A 19,239-nucleotide genomic window follows, 5' to 3' on the forward strand; every position below is an offset into this window, starting at 1 on the left:
ATTGTCTTAGTTTTAAAACAGATTTTATAAGGAATTTTTGTTTTGCTTTTGCAGAGGTTTCCTCTTCTGGAACCTACAGGACACCTATTGAATAATGCTTCAAAAACAACCATCTGCCTCACGGATAGTGGCTATGACCCCTTCTCACCCCTGCTTCCCTCCATCATGTCATGGGTGCAAAAGGAGACAGATGGGGCAACTGCATCAAAAGTCAGGGAATTCCCAGTGGGAAGTACTCTACTGGAGGGGCCTATAGTGATGAGACAGTCCCAACAGAACTTTGATCGAGGTTACAAATGACACATAAACAAAAGGTTAATGTTCACCATGCCAACAGTTTGCAGGGGGCTTGGCTGCAGAATACAGCTGTCTGTGAAGGTTGATGCAACTGCAGCAGTCAAGGAATTGAAATTGCCTCTAGAGTACAGCTCTGAAGATATTCCCCCCTGTGATTTTGACCAGACCTGAGGTTCAAGATTGTATCACAGATCAAACAGTGCATTTCTATTTAAATTAAAATATCAGCATAATTCTCTTTTGTTGTGTGTTTGCACAGCATCTAGCACAGTGGGGTTCTGATGCATAACTGGACTCATATATACTATGATAATACAAAAAGAGTAGGTGATCAATCAGTACATTGCTACAACTGACAATATTACATGTCTTAGAAAATTAGCCAATTCTTTTTATTAATATATCACACACAGTAAAAAATACATTCAAAATACTTTTGACACATCATTCCTAAAGAGACCCCCCCAAAAAAACCCTAAAAAGAAACATGCTTCTTTGAATGTTTTTCATACCATTACAGGAACATTACGTGCAACAGCTAGCTGTACTATTGCTTCCATAACATTACCTGTAATGTTAAAAGCAGCTTTTTTCCAGGCATGTTAGTGCAATTTAAATTGTTTACAAGGTTTATTTTGTGCCCTTCCTCCTTAATTTTACCTCAGTTGGAGTCACTTCAGTTTATGAAATCTAGACTGTCAAAGTAACGCCACTTAGCAGTTTCTTTTCTCCCACTCAGAGCCTTATTTCAGTACTTGGTTTGAGGCCAAAATCATTAAATGTCTGGTAGAATTTTGAAATCATTCTGTGCTATACAAATGGTGCTGTATAATTAAACATTATATAATCTAAGTAATAAAATTCATAGGTCAGCTGTCTCTCTCTACTAGACAGCTCCTTGAAGTACTGTCTCACAACTTCTGCATTTGTTCTCTCATCAGAAGAATGTCTGTCTTTGAAATGAGGAAACTTCAACTCTGCTGGGGCACCTATCAGCTGCAAAAGGTAACTGGCATCTTCCTCTAGAGTTTCAAATTTTCCTATGAAGTCATAGTTGATGAGGCATGGATAGCAGAGCTTACATATCTGCTCCCAATGAATGTCCATTCCTACTGGGCGATGGGAATCTAATAAATACTGGATAAATTCTTTGAACTTAACTCCTGATCCTGTTTTCAATGCCTCTTCATCTGCATTAACTCTATATTTCTTAATAATTGCCTTGCCAAATACTGGGTGGTAGTAGCTGTTGGGGTGTTCAAATTTATCCCTGAATGCAGACACCAATCTTTCCATGGGATCACGTACAAAGATAATCTTGGTGTAGGTATTTAAGCGTGTGTATATCCCTCTTAAGTCATAACTGTCTAGTTTCTTTAGATGTTTCCCATAGTGCACAGCATTATGTGAAATATTGTATGTTGAAGAAGCAAGTCCATTAAGCACCATCAGAATCCTTTTCCAGTTGGAACAGCCTGCTTTAGGTACTTCACAGTATAAGATCTTGTGTCTATCTTCCACGTATATTCTAGATACCGTATGCACAAGATGGGTCCTGAGTCTGTTCTCACTGTTGTATTTTTTACAGAAGTTGATAAGAAAAGATCGACGTTTCTCTTGAGCCTCATCTGCATCTTTCCATCTGTCATCTTTGATCAAACTCTTGTTTAAAGGTCGGACTAGTAGTGGTAAATATGCCTTCTTAAAGGGGTTAAAAACCAATCTGGTCATTTTCTGTTGTTCAGGGAATTGGCTGCCCTCTGTAATGGCTGTCTTTCGCTTGTATTGGCTGGCAGAAGCATTCTGTTTTTTGGGTGCTGTGGTAAGATCCTCTGGATGCTGATACTTGAAATCCTGTAAACATTAAAAGAATGAAAACCGAAAGCACGTTAGCAATTTGGCTTAGCCCATCCACTCAACGTATTTTAATTGTAGCAAAAGAAGTCAAGTGTTCAATACACAATTAATTCTTTCTGAAGAAAAGACCCTCATAGATGCACTATCTGATAAATAAATGGGGTTAACAAACATAAGAAATATATCCTTTTAAATCTGATACTGCATAAACAGTACATCTTCCTAAAGTCCTGAGTAAATCAAACAAATATTAATCAATATTCAGAAGAGCTGCATATACAGAGGTTGGTGTACCTGTCCAACCCCCCTGCCTTTAATTTCTGAAGGGAAAATCAGTTAGAAAAGAAAAAGGTTTCAAATAGATAAGGCTGAGAAGAAACAGATTTGTGGGCAAATGACAACAGGGAAATATTTGAGAACAAAAAAATTATGTAAATATGTAAAAATACTTTTTGTTGCTCTTCTAAATTGCTGTTCCCTCCCATTGAGCTGTGTCCCCCATAGTGGATAGCATTGTAGAGGCTATTAAATGCTAATATAAGCTCTATGAGGAACAGTCTGCTTGCAGTAAGTGCTCACTGCTATAAGCTATACTTAAGAATGGGAATGGAGGGCAGATAATTTTCAAAGCATATATGGCACTATACCCAGGAACAAGTGACTGCTTAAGCAGTGAATAGTGCATGGTAGAAAGACTGTGAATACCATTTTGAAATTGAGTCTATAAAAATGCAAGAATTTCCAAGACAGTGTATTCTACTTTGCAGTATGATCAATGAGGAAAATATTTCCAGTGACAGAAAGAAAACTGAGGAATCATTCAGTTCTGTGCTGCTTCAAACTCTACAAATGTAGAGCGTGTTAAAGGCCTCTTATCTTCTGTTTTTCTGTATTTCTGCTTCTGCCAGCAGAAAAACATGGTATTCAGCTCAGTGAATCTGAAGGCTCTTTTAGTGGTTGGCAGAAGACCAAGGTGGCAACTACAGAAGTTACAGGAGGGTAGCTGATTGCTTCAGTTTGGTCTTACCCATCTTAACCCATTTTAAAACATATTCAGATATGATAAAAATGCACATGCTTAGGGATTGAGACTAATATTTTGCCCAACGCTGAAGAGGTTTCAAGAGCTTAGTGTCCTGTAACTGAGGAAAACGGAGTCCTGATAACAAAGCAGTGAATAACTGTAATCTCAACTAACAATTAGATGCCACAACGTCATGATAGACAGAAACTGCAATTATCCAGGAATATAGTGTCCCTTCAGGATGCCAAGGAAACGAGTGCTTTGTTTTTGATAGGAACATCTAGAATGTAAAGATTGCAATTTTATATTGGAAATGGTCGGGGGAGGGAAACAGCTGATGGGTCGAACCACTCAGAGAAGCCTCAGGTAACGCTTCACAAGAACTTGCACACAGCAGGAATCGCTTCAAAGTGCTCCCCTCTAAGCCAACCAAAGGGAAAATCAGTTAGAAAGAAAAAGGTTCCAAAATAGATAAGGCTGAGAAGAAACAGACTTGTGGGAAAATGACAACAGGGAAATATTTGAGAACAAAAAAAATATGTAAATATGTAAAAATACTTTTTGTTGCTCTTCTAAATTGCTTTTCTCTCCCATTGAGCTGTATGTCCCATAGTGGATAGCATTGTAGAGGCTATTAAATGCTAATATAAGCTCTATGAGGAACAGTCTGCTTGCAGTAAGTGCTCATTGCTATAAGCTATACTTAAGAACAGGAATGGAGGGCAGATAATTTTCAAAGCATATGTGGTTGTTAAGCTCCTAACTGCCAGAAAAGTCTCCTCTGGAACTCATAAAAGAGATTAACAGCCTTTGCATATATACCTACCTGAGTAATGAGCTTGACTAATTGGCAAGACAAATAGGTAGTTTTAAATGAGATGAATCAGAAGATAATCAAGCCCTGTGTTTAAAGAGGGAAGTTTATATGAAAAGGGTTTCTTTTGTGAATTGTGAAATATTTGTATGCAGGAAAATGATGTTATCTACCAACGTTCTAGAAGTCCAGCTTCTTTGTCCTCAACTGGATATTCACAAGTCCATGGGCCCAGACGGAATGCACCCGAGGATCTTGAAAGAGCCGGCAGACATCATTGCACCCCTCTTGGCAGGGATATTTGAAAAATCATGGCGCTCAGGTGAGGTCCTGGATGACTGGAATAGAGCCAACGATGGTCCCTATCTACAAGAAAGGGAAGAGGGATGACCTGGGGAACTATAGACCAATCAGTCTGACGTCCATCCCTGGAAAAATCCTTGAGAAAATTGTCAAGGGATCCATCAACGCCAGACTAATGGAAGGCAAGCTTCTGAATGCCAGGCAACATGGCTTTGTGACTGCCAGGTCTTGCCTGACCAACCTCATCTCCTTCTATGACCAGGTAACATATGCCCTGGACAAGGAAGATGATGTAGATGTCATATATGTGGATTTCAAGAAGGCCTTTGACCTAGTTCCCCATGATGTCCTCATGGTTAAGCTGGTGAACTGTGGCCTTGATCATCATATGGTGCAATGGCTAGGCAACTGGCTATGGGGTCAGATCCAAAGAGTACTAGTCGAAGGGAGCAAATCAGTGTGGTGCAGGGTTACCAGTGGAGTCCCTCAGGGCTTGGTACGTGGGCCAGAACTCTTTAACATTTTCATCAATGATCTAGATGCAGGAGTCAGATGTGAAATGACCAAGTTTGTAGACAATACCAAATTATGGGGCAGGGCCATCACACTGCAAGACAGGCTGGGAATACAGACTGACTTGGAAACACTCTCAAGGTGGGCCGACCAAAATCGGATGGCCTTCAGTGCAGAGAAGTGCAAGGTGCTGCACCTTGGTAGGAAGAACTCTCAGCATACTTACAGGCTCGGCAGTGTGACAGATGAAATTATGTCTGTGTGATAAAGGTGCTTGCTTACGGCTCTATGAAGATTGGATCAAGTGTTTTTCTGTCATTTGTTTAGATATTAAGCTATATGTTGTTGCTAAGAGCCTAATTAAAGTTTAAGATGTAGTAAGGCCTTGTATGAAGTAAGGCCTATTACATTAGGAAAGCCTTGAAGTAGTAAGGCCCTGTGGTGTAGTTAAAATTAACCTTATCAAAAGAATGCAAGGCTTGTACTGCTATTGGTCAGTCTAAGGACAGCTGAAGTAAAAAGAATCTGAATGGCTGTAAATTATCAGCACAGCTCGGAAGTTATAAATTGGCTGGCACATCCGGAATCATTCAGAAGGAAGATACAGCTCTGTGAAAGGGACTAATTAGCTGTTGACCTGGATCAGTGGGCCCGTGGATCTCGAGGAGCCCAAGGACTGAATAACAGGGCCCTTCCTGGTACCTCTTGGACAGCGCTGATTGGGGACGCCTGACTTGGCTGAGAAACTTGTCGTACATCAGACATCAGAGGGGACTGCTGATAAGTTGCTGACATGAATTGTTATTGTCTGTCTGTTGTTTTGTTATCTGTGCATAGTTGTATTTTTGTTAAGTCAATAAAACTTTCTTACCTTTCTATCCTTGACCACACACTCAATCCCGAACCCTCCGCAGGTGGCTGGGACAGGCAGTGCTACACTCGCTAGCACCACAGCCAAAAGGGACTTGGGGATCTTGATTAACCACAAAATGAATATGAGCCACCAATGTGATGCAGTAGCAGGCAAAGCTAACTAAACCCTGGCATGCATCCACCGATGCATCTCAAGCAAAACCAGGGAAGTCATCCTCCTGCTTTACTCAGCCCTGGTGAGACCACAGCTGGAGTACTGGGCCCCCCACTTCAGGAAGGATGTGGAGAAGCTTGAGAGAGTCCAGAGGAGAGTCACTCATATGATCCAAGGCCTGGAGGGAAGTCCATACAAGGAGAGGCTGAGGGACTTGGGATTCTTCAGTTTGGAGAAGAGAAGGCTCAGGGGGGACTTGGTGGCAGACCTGGGAGAATACCTGTTCACCAGAGCTCTCCAAGAAATAACACGGTCTAATGGCCATAAACTCCAGGAAGGCCAATTCAGACTGGATATAGGAAAAAAATTCTTTACGGTGCATGTGTCCAGGGTCTGGAACAAACTCCCCCCAGAGGTGGTGCAAGCACCTATTTTGAACTCCTTCAAAAAACTGCTGGATTAATTTCTTGCTGGGGTCACTTGATCCCAGATGACTTCCTGCCTATGGCAGGGGAGCTGGATCTGATGATCTCATGAGGTCCCTTTCAGCCACTAATGTCTATGAAATCTATGAAACATAGCTAACTATGCTGACTGAGACACAGGCTAGCCACATGTTCTTAAACTCTTTTTGCCTAAGTACAGACATTTGGGGGCATTAGGGGGAGGTTAAATCAACTCAAAATGGCTGCCCAATATCAAGTAAGTCAGAATGGGGGGGCTAGCTTGGGGGTTGAGGGTCCAGTGAGGTGGAGGGGATTGAAGGTCCATCCGGGAATGTGGGGGAAGACACGACCCATGGATGGTGTAGGGGTGAAGGAGCGGCTCATGGCAGGGGGAGGCATGACTCATGGCTGAGGTAGGGGGACAGGGCTGACCCACAGGGTGGGGCAGGAATGATCTGAAAGGGTTGGGGGGGCAGGCATGACCTGTGGGTGTGCTGGGGGGGAAGTGTGACCTGCAAGTGAGGTGGGGGGAGAAGTGAGCCACAGGAGTGGGGTCACCCTCCAAAATGAACCTACATGCCCAACCATCCTGCCCCTTCTTGCACTGGGAATTACTTGCTTGGCTCCAGCAGCGGTGAACACTGATAAAAATGGCTGCACCCAGTGCAGCTTGTGGGATGGGGGTTGAGAGGGCTGGCTGAGGGAGCAAGGGGCCAGGGGGGGCAAAACATAGACCAGTGAAGGGGGAGAGGGGTGTAAAAGGAGCAGCCCTGGGGCTGTGCAGGGGAAGTGGACAGAAGTTCTATGCATAGGTTTGACCTAAATAGAATAAGCCTGATACTACATAGAACCAGGTTTATCTTAAATGGGGTTCTGCAATTTTTGGACTGGTTTGTGTGCACAGAACTTATGTACAATTACAGATTTAAACTGATTGCTGGTCATGAGACCAGGTCTGTAAGTGTAAGGTTGGCACTGGGATGAGCTAAGTTTAAACTGGGGAACGATTCTGAACCCAATTTAACCTCCTGAATGTCCGTACTTAGCCTTCATGTTTAGAAGAGTTAAAGAAGCTTAAAGGAAATGAGGCAGTTACTAGCTGGTTGGCTATTGGCTGGAACTCAAATTCTTTTGGGAGTTATTAGTGATTTTGAATGCCCAGTTTCTGATACCATAAACATGTGAACACTCAGTGCAGAAAGTACTGAGCACTAGCCCTTCGTAGAGCTTATCCCCTTCATTTTTTATCGAGTTGTGCACATAAAAATTGAGGGTCCTGAAAGCATAGGCCACTTTTGAAAAAATGTGGCCACTATAAATCTGCATTTATAAAACGTTATAAAGTCCATCATCTTTCATGTGCTGTTACTTTTATTAACACATAGCTTACAAACTTGTCAGTTATTAGCAAGCAGGTAATCCCCCGCCAATTAGAATCATAGGACTGGAAGAGACCTGTAAGATCATCAGGTCCAGTCCCCTGCCATGGGCAGGAGGTTATTGGGCTCAAACGAGTTCAACGAGGTGCCTGTCCAGCCTTCTCTTGAACACCTCCAAGGATGGCGACTGCACCACCTCTGCTGGAAGTGTGTTCCAGATTCTAGATACCTTTATGAAAAATAAGTTTTTCCCCATGTCCATCTTTAATTTTTCTTCAATTAGCCTGTGGCCATTGGTCCTCATCCTCCCAAGGGGTGCCTTTCTGAAGAGTTGCTCTCCTAGATCTTGGTGTTCACTCCTTACATACTTGTAGGCAGCTATCAAGTCACCTCCCAGTCTTTCTTTGTTCAGACTGAACAAACCCAGCTCCTGGAGTCTCTCATATGGCCTGTCCTCCATGCCCCTAATCATAGGGGTGGCCCTTCTCTGTACTCTTTTGAGCTTGTCCACATCCTTCCTGATGTGTGGTGCCCAGAACTGGATAGTACTCCAGCTGTGGCCTCACCAATGCCAAATAGAGGGGGAGAGGTATCTCTCTAGATCTGTTTGCAACACATCAGCTGATACACACCACAGTTTTATTTGCCCTACTGGTGACTTCATCACACTGTTGGCTCATATTCATCTTCTGGTCAACTGTCACAACCCCAGGTACCTTTCAGATGCAGTGCCTGTGGCAGAATGCCACCTCTGTCTCTCCCCAAAAAGGATCATCAGGTCTTCTCTCTTTTGCTCCTTCCTCACTAGAAGGCCTCTTTCTTTCATCATCTCTCTCAGTCTTCCACAGTCATGTGGTCATACTTGTCAGCCATCCTAGCTAACTATACTGTTCAACTGACCCAATACCAAATTAGAGATTGTTTGCTCAAGGGTTTTCAGTGACTCTATTCCCTTCCCCAAATTATGCCTTCAATACAGCAGGTTTTCGGATCCCACTTTTTCCACCATGTGTGGTGGGCCAGTAGCCATGTGAGTCACCCACCTCACTGCACCCAACCACCTTCCAGGCTCCGAGTTTATCCCTGGGGGTGCCTCACGTCTGGCCGACTCCCTTCTTGGAGCACACCCACTAGCCTGGGGATAGTGCCGTCACCACCCAGGGTCTGGTCTAATCCTGGCACTGTGCCCCCGGGAAACACAGGCCTAGTAATCCTTGACGGTACTTGACCCACTTCAAGATCTTGACGTGCTTCCCTCAGTCTGAAGCACAAAAGGTGGTCTCCCTCAGTCAGCTGGACTGAGGGGACCCCAAGGCATAATTTAGACCCACTCCCAATAAGTCTCCCATGCTAGGTACAAAGGCGAAATTTACTGGTTACAAGGAGTAGGTTTGGAAAAGGGTACAGGGTTTAGCAATGTCAGAGAAATCCTATAAAGCAAACAGGGTGGCTGGATAGCCTTTGATCATGCATCTCAGTCACTGCAAGCTATATATCTAGTTAGATCTCAGGTAGCTTACTCACAAGTATCATCCAGAGGCAGATGGAGATTCCCTCTGGAGGTAGGCGGTTCATTGATCATGAGTTTTAAGAGAGAGAGCAAATTTCAGATGGTCCAACTCTTCTCTCTCTGTGTTTTCATCATGGCTACTGCCCCTGCTCCTGGCCAGTCCTTAACTTATATATACCTTATGACCTCATTTGCCTGGTCCAATGGAGACTAGCACCTGTTGGTTGCCAGCCAACCAATTTGAAATGCATCACTGGTTGCTGGGCAGACTGGCAGGGTCTGTAGCCCCCTCCCAGTCAGGTTGGCATTGCTTAGAACAATAGGGAGCGTAAGCCCCTCACCCAGGTATGTGATGCCAGTCACGTACGCAGAGGGAGCAGGTTTCCCCCCTCCCTCAGGAATGTATCCAACTCAGGTTACCTAAAGAGATGGGAGGGTCTTCTGTAGGGCCCATATTACCCAAACTGTCACAGAGCAGAGTTTTTGGGGAGAGACAGAGGTGGCATTCTGCCACAGTGCCAGCCAGTGGACCACTACCCATTGTATAGTTATGGTGAAGGTTCTTCCTACCCAGGTGAAGGACCTGGCACTAGTCCTTGTTGAACCTCATCTACTACCTCATTCTCTTGTCCCTGTTGAGCCTCATCCCACCTTATTCAATAACTATATCCATTTATAGCAACTCTGGAGCAAGACATTGACACATGAAAGCTACAACCAAACTTTTTGAAGCAGAAACCAGGTTATAGGGATGGCCATGTAAAATACCCTGAAGATCAGAGAAGCTTATACTTTAGTAGTATGGTGAAGGAAATGAGTTCTAGGATCCATAGAGAGAAACAAGTCTGTTTTTGAGATATTTTTACAAGTCTTGTAATAGGTTGTGCACAACTTGTCTGACAATTAAAATTCAGTGAAGTGTTGCATCTTAAGCCAGCAATTATGCGTGTGTCTCATTATTCACTTGTAGTATTTGACACATTTTAAAAGAAAGTTGCTAAATGGCCACGAGTCTAATTTCTGAGGTAATTTAGAACAGTATATTAATCTTTGCTTGCCTTCAGTTAACTAGGGAAAGAGATTTACATAAAAAATAGTTTTAATACAAAGGGAAGAGAATTGGACATAGTGAGAGTTTTGGCAACCTTCCATTCAGTGAATGACCTGAACCAAGGGCATCTAGGGTACAATTATTCCAATCTTTCATTGCTTGATATAGCCTATTTCTCACTCATTCACAAAAAAAAGAAAAACATTTCTCCTTACTACAGCAATAAGCTGCAAAGACCCTCATTCATCCACATTGATACTGTCCTTCCCCACAGTACCTTCACAAGCCACTGAGGTGGAAGAGACAAACAAATGCCAAGAATGGTTAATACTCATCCAATTATGTTATGTGGTAGTTTTACAATGCACTGGTGGGATCTCAGCTAAACTGTTCTCAATTATAGCATTCTGCCATGCAAAAAGATAATGATGTATTGGGAAGGACAATATTCCAGAGCCGATTTACAAAAATTTAATGATCTGTAATGCAGACAGTGCTGTGCCTCCTAAATGCTTTAGTGTTGCATCTTGATTTACCAGTGGGAATAGTAAAAATGAAGTGAGTTCGTCAGAAAATGTGGATCTGAAATAGAGGGAAAAGATTTTGTTTTGTGTTGCTCTGCATGGTTAAATTACTATATTTTAAGGATCAATGAGATGGATTCAGTTTTCAACATGTAGGTATATCATCACACTCTCTTCTTCCGACAATCTTTTATCATTAACTTCCTCTCACAAGCTAACTGCATGAGAAACTTTGGAGTAAACTGTACTATGGGTCAGTGGGGCCTGCACTTACTTATGGCAGGGTTAAGCTTAGTTTCTATCTCTGGTGCAAATAGAGAGACAATCTATCAGAGATAACATACCAAACAGCCAATAGACATACTTTGCGAATAACTCTCTCGATTATTCTTCTGCACTGATGATTACATTCCATCACTTATACTCAAAGTGGGTTAGAGTACATCTTCCAAAACGAAACCACTGAAAAACAAGTTTTCATAATAGATACTTCTTTGCACTTTCTGACAAAATCTATTTCTAATGCAGCTTGTGTCCAACAGACTCTAATTTCCTGTAATGCCATTCTGAGGATTCAGTCAGGGGAAAAAATGAAGCAACGAGGTTATACAGTGCATGTTCATATAATATTACTACAGAGCTATTACAGAGAAGATTAAAAAAGGTGACGTGTCACAAGTAGGAGCCACAGTATAATGCAGTATTTCCCCAGACTTTTGATGCCTGGGACACAGTTTTGTTCTGGACTAATATTGGCTGCATACTTCACTCTGACACCTGAAAAGAGTTTCATTTCATATATATATAAATAAAAATTTAAAAATAAATAACATATTCCATTACCCTGCCAGGACAAATCATGCCATTGCTGAGATTTACAGTTAAAAAAATAACTCAATGCATTTTCTGAATTTCGCAGCACCCCAGCTGAAAAATCACTGAGATGGATCTAAATTCACAAAAGACACAGAGGGGTCCTTGAGGCTAAAAAAGGTTAAGAATCATTGGTCTATCTGGTACCACTTAAGGGCAATACAGGCAGAATCTCAGCCTGCTGCGCTCTATTCTGTCCGCCTGGCTTCCCCCTGCTCCATCCCCCCACCACTTCCTGCTCAAGCAGGGATTCCCTGCTTCCCTTCTCCCATAGCATGGACCATAGCTAGCATGTGTAATGCTAGCTAATGCTGAGAGGTGTCTGTGTAAGGTAGACAGGACAAAGGCAGACAGGACAGTGTCTGCTTAGGGCTTTTTGGAGCTACTCAACAGGTCAGCTGGTAATGTCCCTCCATTCTTTCCTTGGGAAAAGCTGTTTAAGAAGAGCTAGAACTAATAAGACAGGTTTTTGTTTTCTTGATGGGGTGCTAAACACTGTATTATCAACTCCCTGCGGGCTCCCTCACTAGTCAGCAGCAGTGGGGAGAGGGGCCCTCCCTAATCAGAGAATCCTGCTGAGGCCTGGCCACACATCCCCTCAGCTCAGGACTGTCAAAGGGAAGGGAGGGCAGCTCTAGCACCTCCCTGGCTTCTAGCCTGAGCCACTGCAGGCATGTGTTTGCATTTTCTCAGTCCAGAGGGAATGTCTGTGTGCTAGCAAACTGGTTCAGCCTAGCCAGGTTAGACTAATCTGCAAAGATTGAATCAATTCAGGCTCAGGCTTTTTGAATGTCTGTTCCTACCCCTCAAGGCACACCTCCATTGCCTCTCCCAGCAATCCCAGTTGGGATTCATTGCTATAAATACAATGTTGGAAAACTAAAGGATAGGAATTTTATTTCTAATCCAGCTTTTCAATCCTATGGTACAAGATAAAGTCAAATGCTATCAATGTTCAATTAAGGGCTTAAAATGCAAAGGCAATTCTTTTCTTTAAAGAAATATATAAAAAGTCACTTGAAAATGCTTCTATCGTAAGGGCAAGTTGGTGCAAAGTGTTAGCACATTACTGTCTCTACCTGGCTCCTAGATCACATAAAGGTCCCAGTTTAAAATCAGGCTGGTAGTTTTAGCCCACTCTTCATTTGTTTAAATTGTAAAATTGTAATTGTGCCCAACTCCACGCTATCTCCTCAACAGGATGATTGTGCCAGAGGGTTCAGGATTAAGAGGCATTAGAAGAGGTATGTAGAGCGGGGGTTGCACAATCCTGTTTCCAACATGCTAGATCAAAGCCAGGGCTTAATTTCATAAGCATAAAATCACCTAAATACATAAAGTAAAAGTCTGCAAAAAGTAATGACTATTCACAGCCTTCTCATACGAGGACAATATTTGCCTGGAAAAATTGGGTACAATTATCCCGAGATTACCAGAGCCCGTAAGTAAATACACTTCAGTTTTCCTCCTGTCATCAAAAGTATGTAATCTTAAATTAGTGAGCTGAACAGATTTCTAAGAGTTCTCAAAAGAGAGACTGCCTAATCTGCAAAGGAAGACTCATATGTGAAAGGTAGCATTTTTCTATTTTTTAGCTTCTCATTAACTTCACCTATTTAGACTCCATTGGGTGCACAACTTACTCATTCTAAAATGAGTAATGTTTTAATTTAACCACTTAACCTCTACCACAAGCCCTTATTCTAACTTCTACCACTAGCCCTTATTGCTCATTATAATAGTACTTTAACATATAACAGATATTACGGTGATGGGCACCAATACAAACCCCTAAGACAGATTTGGGATGAACATATTTAAGACACATGACTTCTGTAACAGTCTACCCAAACCTATCTAAGCTGTTTCCTGTGCTGTTCATATATTGCCTGTGGGTGGTACAATTTGTTTTTAACTCAGATACCTCCAGCAGTGTTCAGTTTATGGACAGTTCCAGGACTATGTCTGGTCTTGGAGTAATGAGCTGGCTTTTATAAAATATTCAGTATGCAATAATCATAACCTGTATCACCATAGGCATTTTGGAAAGCTCTCCAAATATCATACTACCATATTTACTCAAATTCAAGATTGTGTTGAATTTTAGACAACCCTCCAATATTTAGATTTTAGACATAGAAAATATATAAATTTGTTATAAGTTACCCATGTCTAGAATCTAATTTTTAGAGGGTTGTCTTAAATTCAACCTCCCCCCACAACTGCTACAGCAAGGCACACAGTGGCAGAGGGCAGGGGAGTCAAATGGCCTGTGCCCTGCCGCAACTCCCCATCAACTTCTGCCTCACCTCTGCTGGTTCCTGTATGATCTGTGATTGCCCTTGTGGTGCTGGAACCCGCTTCCCACCTATTCTCCACCCCCCACCCCCGCCAGGCCTATCCCCTTGCCATTTGGTGCCTCTCCTGCCTGCCCCCCTGTGCCTTTGAGCCGTGATGCTTGCCCCTCCCCACAGTACCTGCATCTTGAGCACTGGTCCACTTACCCCTCCCCCCACCTCCCTCTTGCTTCCTGCCCCAACTCTCAGAGGCAGGTGGAGGTGGGAAAGAAGGACAGCAGCTAAGGCTCCAACTCCAACCCCTGATTCAGGGTCAGAGCTGTTGATTCTCTCTGCTTGTACTCAAATCTAAGACAAGCAGCTTTCCCCTCCATGCTGTTTTAGATTTGAGTAAATATGGTATCTGCAAGACTATTTTTCCTCTTGATCAAAATCTACATATATTTTTCACATGAAGTCATATCCCATAGGCCTTACTCAGGCCTATTCCTGCATATAGATACCTCTGTTCTGTTCAAGCTTTAAAACAGACCAATTACTGTAGTACTAAGTACCTACAAGACATAAGCACAGAAAAAAACAACAAATGAGGTGTGAGCTCTGATCAGAGTCATATCCAGTCAGAAGAATAAATTCATGGTGGGATAAAAGCCTCCAGTAATTAAAAAAAAGAATACTTTGAGAAAGATTTAAGTAGCACTATGTGTCTACAGAATACCACATGCTGGCTACAGGGGCAGACTGTTAATGAAAGTGACACTTATTCAGAAAACTATGACTGATAAATTTTAATTAATGAATAAGAACAATTTTAAATCTTTCTTTGTAAAACACAGTTTGAAAATTGGTGAATGGGTTGCTATTCCCCTCAATTCTGTAAGCAGAAATTCATGAAAAATAGGATTGAATGAAAGATTAGGAGAAGGGGGTTTCACTTAGGCTAGGGACAGATATACAGCTGGCCGGAGCCTGAAATGACTGAACCAATTTGCAAGTGAATAGACATTTACTTTTGATTTCAGAAATGCAGGCACATGCCTGAAGTGGCTTAGGCTAGAAGCTGGGGAGTTCTAGAGCGGCCCTCTCTTCTCTTCAGCAGCAGCCACGTTCCCCCTGCTCCTGCTCAGGCGGTGGGGGGCCTGGCCAGAGCTGGCCACCATGGACCTGTTATCTGCCCAGGGCTGGTGCTGTGAGGCTGAGCTGAGCTGGCCTGTGGGTGCTGCTGAGGGCAGAGGTCGAGGGGCCAGCCTGTGCTCTGTTGCGGGGGCTGAGCGCTACTCAGCGGGTTGCAGCTTGGGCTAAAGCCATGGGGGCTGTGGCCAGACTGCTCCCAGTTCCCTATGCCAGGCTGGGCAGGGCTGTCATGGAACTTCAGCTGGCTGGGAAGGGCCTTTCCCAGCAGTTACGGCTCTGCATGGGTGGGGCTGGCCAGGCAGCAGGCTGCCCAGGAGGCTTGGAGGTGCTGGCAGGCCCCAAGTCTGGCAGCCACCCACCGATGCTACACCCTCTGCCCTGTGCAGCATCCAGCAGCTGCAGCCACATCACAAGCTGCAGGCTGGCTGGGGCTGGGTGGGATGTTTTGCCCCCCTCACTTCCAGCTGTTGCTGCCATAGCTGCTGCTGCAGCCACTGTTGCTTTGCCACTCTGGGTGGTGGGTGGGAAGCTTCAGCCCAGTGGCTTCCGCCCAGGGCATGGAGCTCTGGCTTCAGCTCTGACTGCTTTCTACCAGCAGGTGGGTGGAGTGGGTGGAAGGCAGCCAAGAGCTGGAGCCACTGGAGGTGAGAGGAAGCTAGCTTGGTTGGGCAGGGCTGTTCTGCTCCCTCATCTCCAACTGCGGCTCCTACTTTTGCTGTCCCACCCAGCACCACTCAGGGCAGGAGGAGCTTCAGCACCACAGTTTACACTCAGTGCACAGAGCTCTGGATACAGCTCTGGCTGCCTTCCACCCCCATCCACCCAGCGTGATGAGCAGCTTCTGTGGGTAGGCACAGTGAGTGGAAGGCAGCTGGAGCCAGAGCTCCGTGCTCTGGGCAGAAGTCCCTGGGATGAAGCTTCCCACCAGCCCACCTAGCGAAGCATAGTGCAGCAGAGGCAGGAGCAGAGGTGGCAGCAGCAACTGCTGTGAAGGGGCAGCTGGAGGCAAGGGGGGCAGAACAGCCTGCCTAGCCATGGCCAGCCTGCAGCTTATGTGGCTGCAGCCACCAGGTGCTGCACAGGGCAGGGGGTACAGCAGCAGCTGTAGTGGGCGGCTGCTGGGCTCAGGACCCACCCAGGCAACCTGCTACCTGGCAGGCCCAACCTGCATTGCTAGGCCAGGCTGTCACAGAGCAGCAGCAGCAGCCAACTCCATGACTGCCCTGCCTGATCTGGGTGCAGGGAGCCAGGAGCAATCTGGCCGTGCAGCCCTTATGGCCCCGGCCCCAGCCCAACCTGCAGCCCACTGGGAAGGGCCCAGCTCCCGCAGCCCATCCTGGACTGGCCCTTCTGCATCCGGTCAGTAGCACCTGCAGGCTGACTGGGCTCAGCAGGGGCCATGCTGGGTGGCTCTGGCCATGCCACTGGAGTGGGGAGGAGGGTAACAGCTGATAGGGGCTGCTCTGCTTCTCTGCCCTGGCCAGGCAGAACTTGCAGACCCATTGGTGGGACAGGGGATGGAGGGGGGAGATTAAACCTCCTTCCCACTCTCTGCTTCATGCTGTGGAGGGGGGAGGGGCTGACATGGCCTGCTATACCCTGGCCAGGCAGACCCTGGCTGTGGTCCCCCAGTAGGAGAGGGGAGGGAGGGATAAGCCCCCTGCCCCACTCCTTTTGCCTCTGGAGGCCATACCGGCTGGTGTCTGGCCTCAACCCACCCCTGCTCTGGCTAGAGAGCAGAGGGGTGGGCCAGCCCTGCTCTCTGGAGCAGAAAGCACAGCCCAGCCCAGGGCTGAAAAACATGCTGGGATGCTGGGGGTTTCTGTTTTAACTTAAACCAAGAAGGGGTCTGGGACAGAAGTTTCATAAACTAGTTTGACCCAAATCAGTTAAGTCTGATATTACATTCAACCAGGTTTATCTTAAACTGGTTTTGGCCATTTTGAAACTGGTTTACGTACACTGAATTTATGTTCTGTTACAGGTTTAAACCAGCTTCTGATCCTTTAAAGCAGTTTATGTGCAACTTCTGCCCCTAGCCTTACAGGGACAGAACTATGATATAGGCTTGACTAAGGAGAGTGAGAGAAGGAGATGAAGAGAGAGAGAGAGAGACAGGGAGAAGAGAAAGTGATTCTGTATATGTCATGGGAAGGGTTGGGAAGCATGTGGACCTGATGATGTAGAAGAGAAGAATACCATCAGACACCTCTCTGTAGCCCCCGACATTATATACAGATTGCATAAAGCCACTTGCACTCATGAAGTGAGACACTCTGCAAAAGCCAAATCAACAGGTTGATTTGTGTGGTCAGTAACTTGGATGAAGGGAATTAATCTCTAATTTTACTTGCCAATTCTTGTTCATATCTGGAATTAATTCCCTTTGTCTTTTCCCTTAAAGTAAAAATATTTGGTTTCCCCTTAAGAAGCTCAAAATATGAAGGATAAGGAATTACATCAAGATGAAGTCCAGTGGAAAAATATCCCAATTAATATGCTGCGGTTACTGTAAACTAGCACAGCTATGTGTATCTGTGCAACCAATTTAAAAATCTATGGAGACAACTGTAACTAGGCATTTAGCTTTTTCTTAAAATCAACATCTTCAGCTCATTAGAAACATATTGAAGGGCCACTGAGTTCAGTGTTAATGCCAGATATGCTATGTATCTCTGCATTCAGCAGACACAGCATGAGCGGAACTAGATCCTGAGCTGATGAGAACTGGCATGAGTCTGTTGACTTTTAAACAAGCACCATTAAAGTCAATTGAGCCATGCCAATTTTCCTCATTCAAGACAACACAGGTTGTATTTGTCCTGAAATAACCATTTTATCCTGGGACAAAGTGCAATCATTCAGGCATTCATGTCCAGTGTCCTGGGACAAATTCTAAAAAGGGTTACCAAGATAAGAAGCACTAACAGTTTATCCTGGGACACTGCACAGTATTACAGGGCAGTCATGGGATTGAACCAGTGGCAGAGAAGTAGCAGTGCATTCAGCTGCTCACTAATCCCTGATTAGAAGGGTGATGTGTGTACACACCAGTCCTAGGATATTTCTGTTCTGTGATAAACACAGGCACAATTTATCCAGGGACAAATGCAATGCCTGCTTCTAGCCCGGCTCTTTTAGGTAAGGGCTGGTTTATGCTACAAAGCTTCTCTGTGGTGGTAGAAACCTTTTTAGTCAGTGCTTACACCACCTCTGCTGAGCAGAGAAAAGCTTCTGCTGGCAGAATGTGCACATAGACACTCCTGTGACTTATGCTAGAAGGTGATGTGTTTCTAGGGTGCACTTTGCACTGTGGTGGCACAGATGCTGTAGTGGAGCCATGAAACAGCCAGATATGCATGGATAGGTCCATGGTTTGACAGCTTCATGATAACAGCTACTGTCTGCCCATAGAATTTCCAGCAGCAGAGGCAGATGTGTGTAGACAAGGCCTAACTAACTGAAATGCTTCTTTAATAGAAACTAACGTAAACACATTTAAAAAGAAGATTTTGAGACACTTCTATTGTGAGCCATTCTACACTTACTTCCACAAATATCCCCTCTGTCCCCATCCCATGCCTTTATTTTGAGCATGACTGATTTAGTATTTTTTCAATATTGTTTATATTTTGAACATTGTTTTCACATCTCCATTGACAGACAAATTCAGGGTACCTGAAACGGGAGACTGAGTCTCTCTGGTCTGTTAGTTATTTTAACACAACATAGGGACACTACGGAAAGGCCATTCACCAGCTTTCAGTGGCATGTTTAAAAGAAGCTGGTGTTTCCAATCAAGAGGGAAAAGCAATTATTCTGCAGTTAGGACTGAAACTCAAAATATCTGGGCTTAAAGCTGCAGAACTTGGGCAAGCACTGATCCCCTATACTTCTTTTACCTACAGGTTAACAGGGGTGATTCTCCCTATTTCAAGTCAGTGTTGAGAGGTACTTGGGTAATGTGGTATAGAGTCTGGATAGACAGAACAGTTTAATCACATTGTAGGAAGTTGCTGGCGTGCCGCCTGGAACTGAATTGTCTCCTTATAAATGGTAGTTTTGCTTTTCAAAAAAATCTCCTGTCACGCCTTTGATGTTATGGGAGATGGATGTTGAAATACTCTTGGGGAAACAAAAATGTTAGAGGCTCACAGCATCGGCCAGTCTTTGCAGGGCTCCATCATCCC

The 19,239-nt window shown here is 44.4% G+C and overlaps 1 protein-coding gene across 2 annotated transcripts in view; it reads right to left on the reverse strand.

The window, feature by feature from the left end:
* Window positions 1-430: 430 nt before the first annotated feature.
* CHST9 (carbohydrate sulfotransferase 9) overlaps window positions 431-19,239 on the reverse strand; it is a 176,066-nt gene continuing 157,257 nt past the window's right edge. Inside the window, exon 3 of one of the 2 annotated variants that reach the window (XM_090039865.1) lies at window positions 431-2,151. In XM_090039865.1, the coding sequence (XP_089895991.1) occupies window positions 1,108-2,151 (1,044 nt within the window). In that variant the 3' untranslated portion in view covers window positions 431-1,107. The remainder of the gene's footprint in view (window positions 2,152-19,239) is intronic. The other variant, XM_090039864.1, reaches the window with a different exon arrangement.

The sequence above is a fragment of the Crocodylus siamensis genome, chromosome 3 (genome assembly GCF_052110815.1).
Source record: "Crocodylus siamensis isolate JL-2025a chromosome 3, ASM5211081v1, whole genome shotgun sequence".
Classification (NCBI taxonomy): Eukaryota; Metazoa; Chordata; order Crocodylia; family Crocodylidae; genus Crocodylus; species Crocodylus siamensis.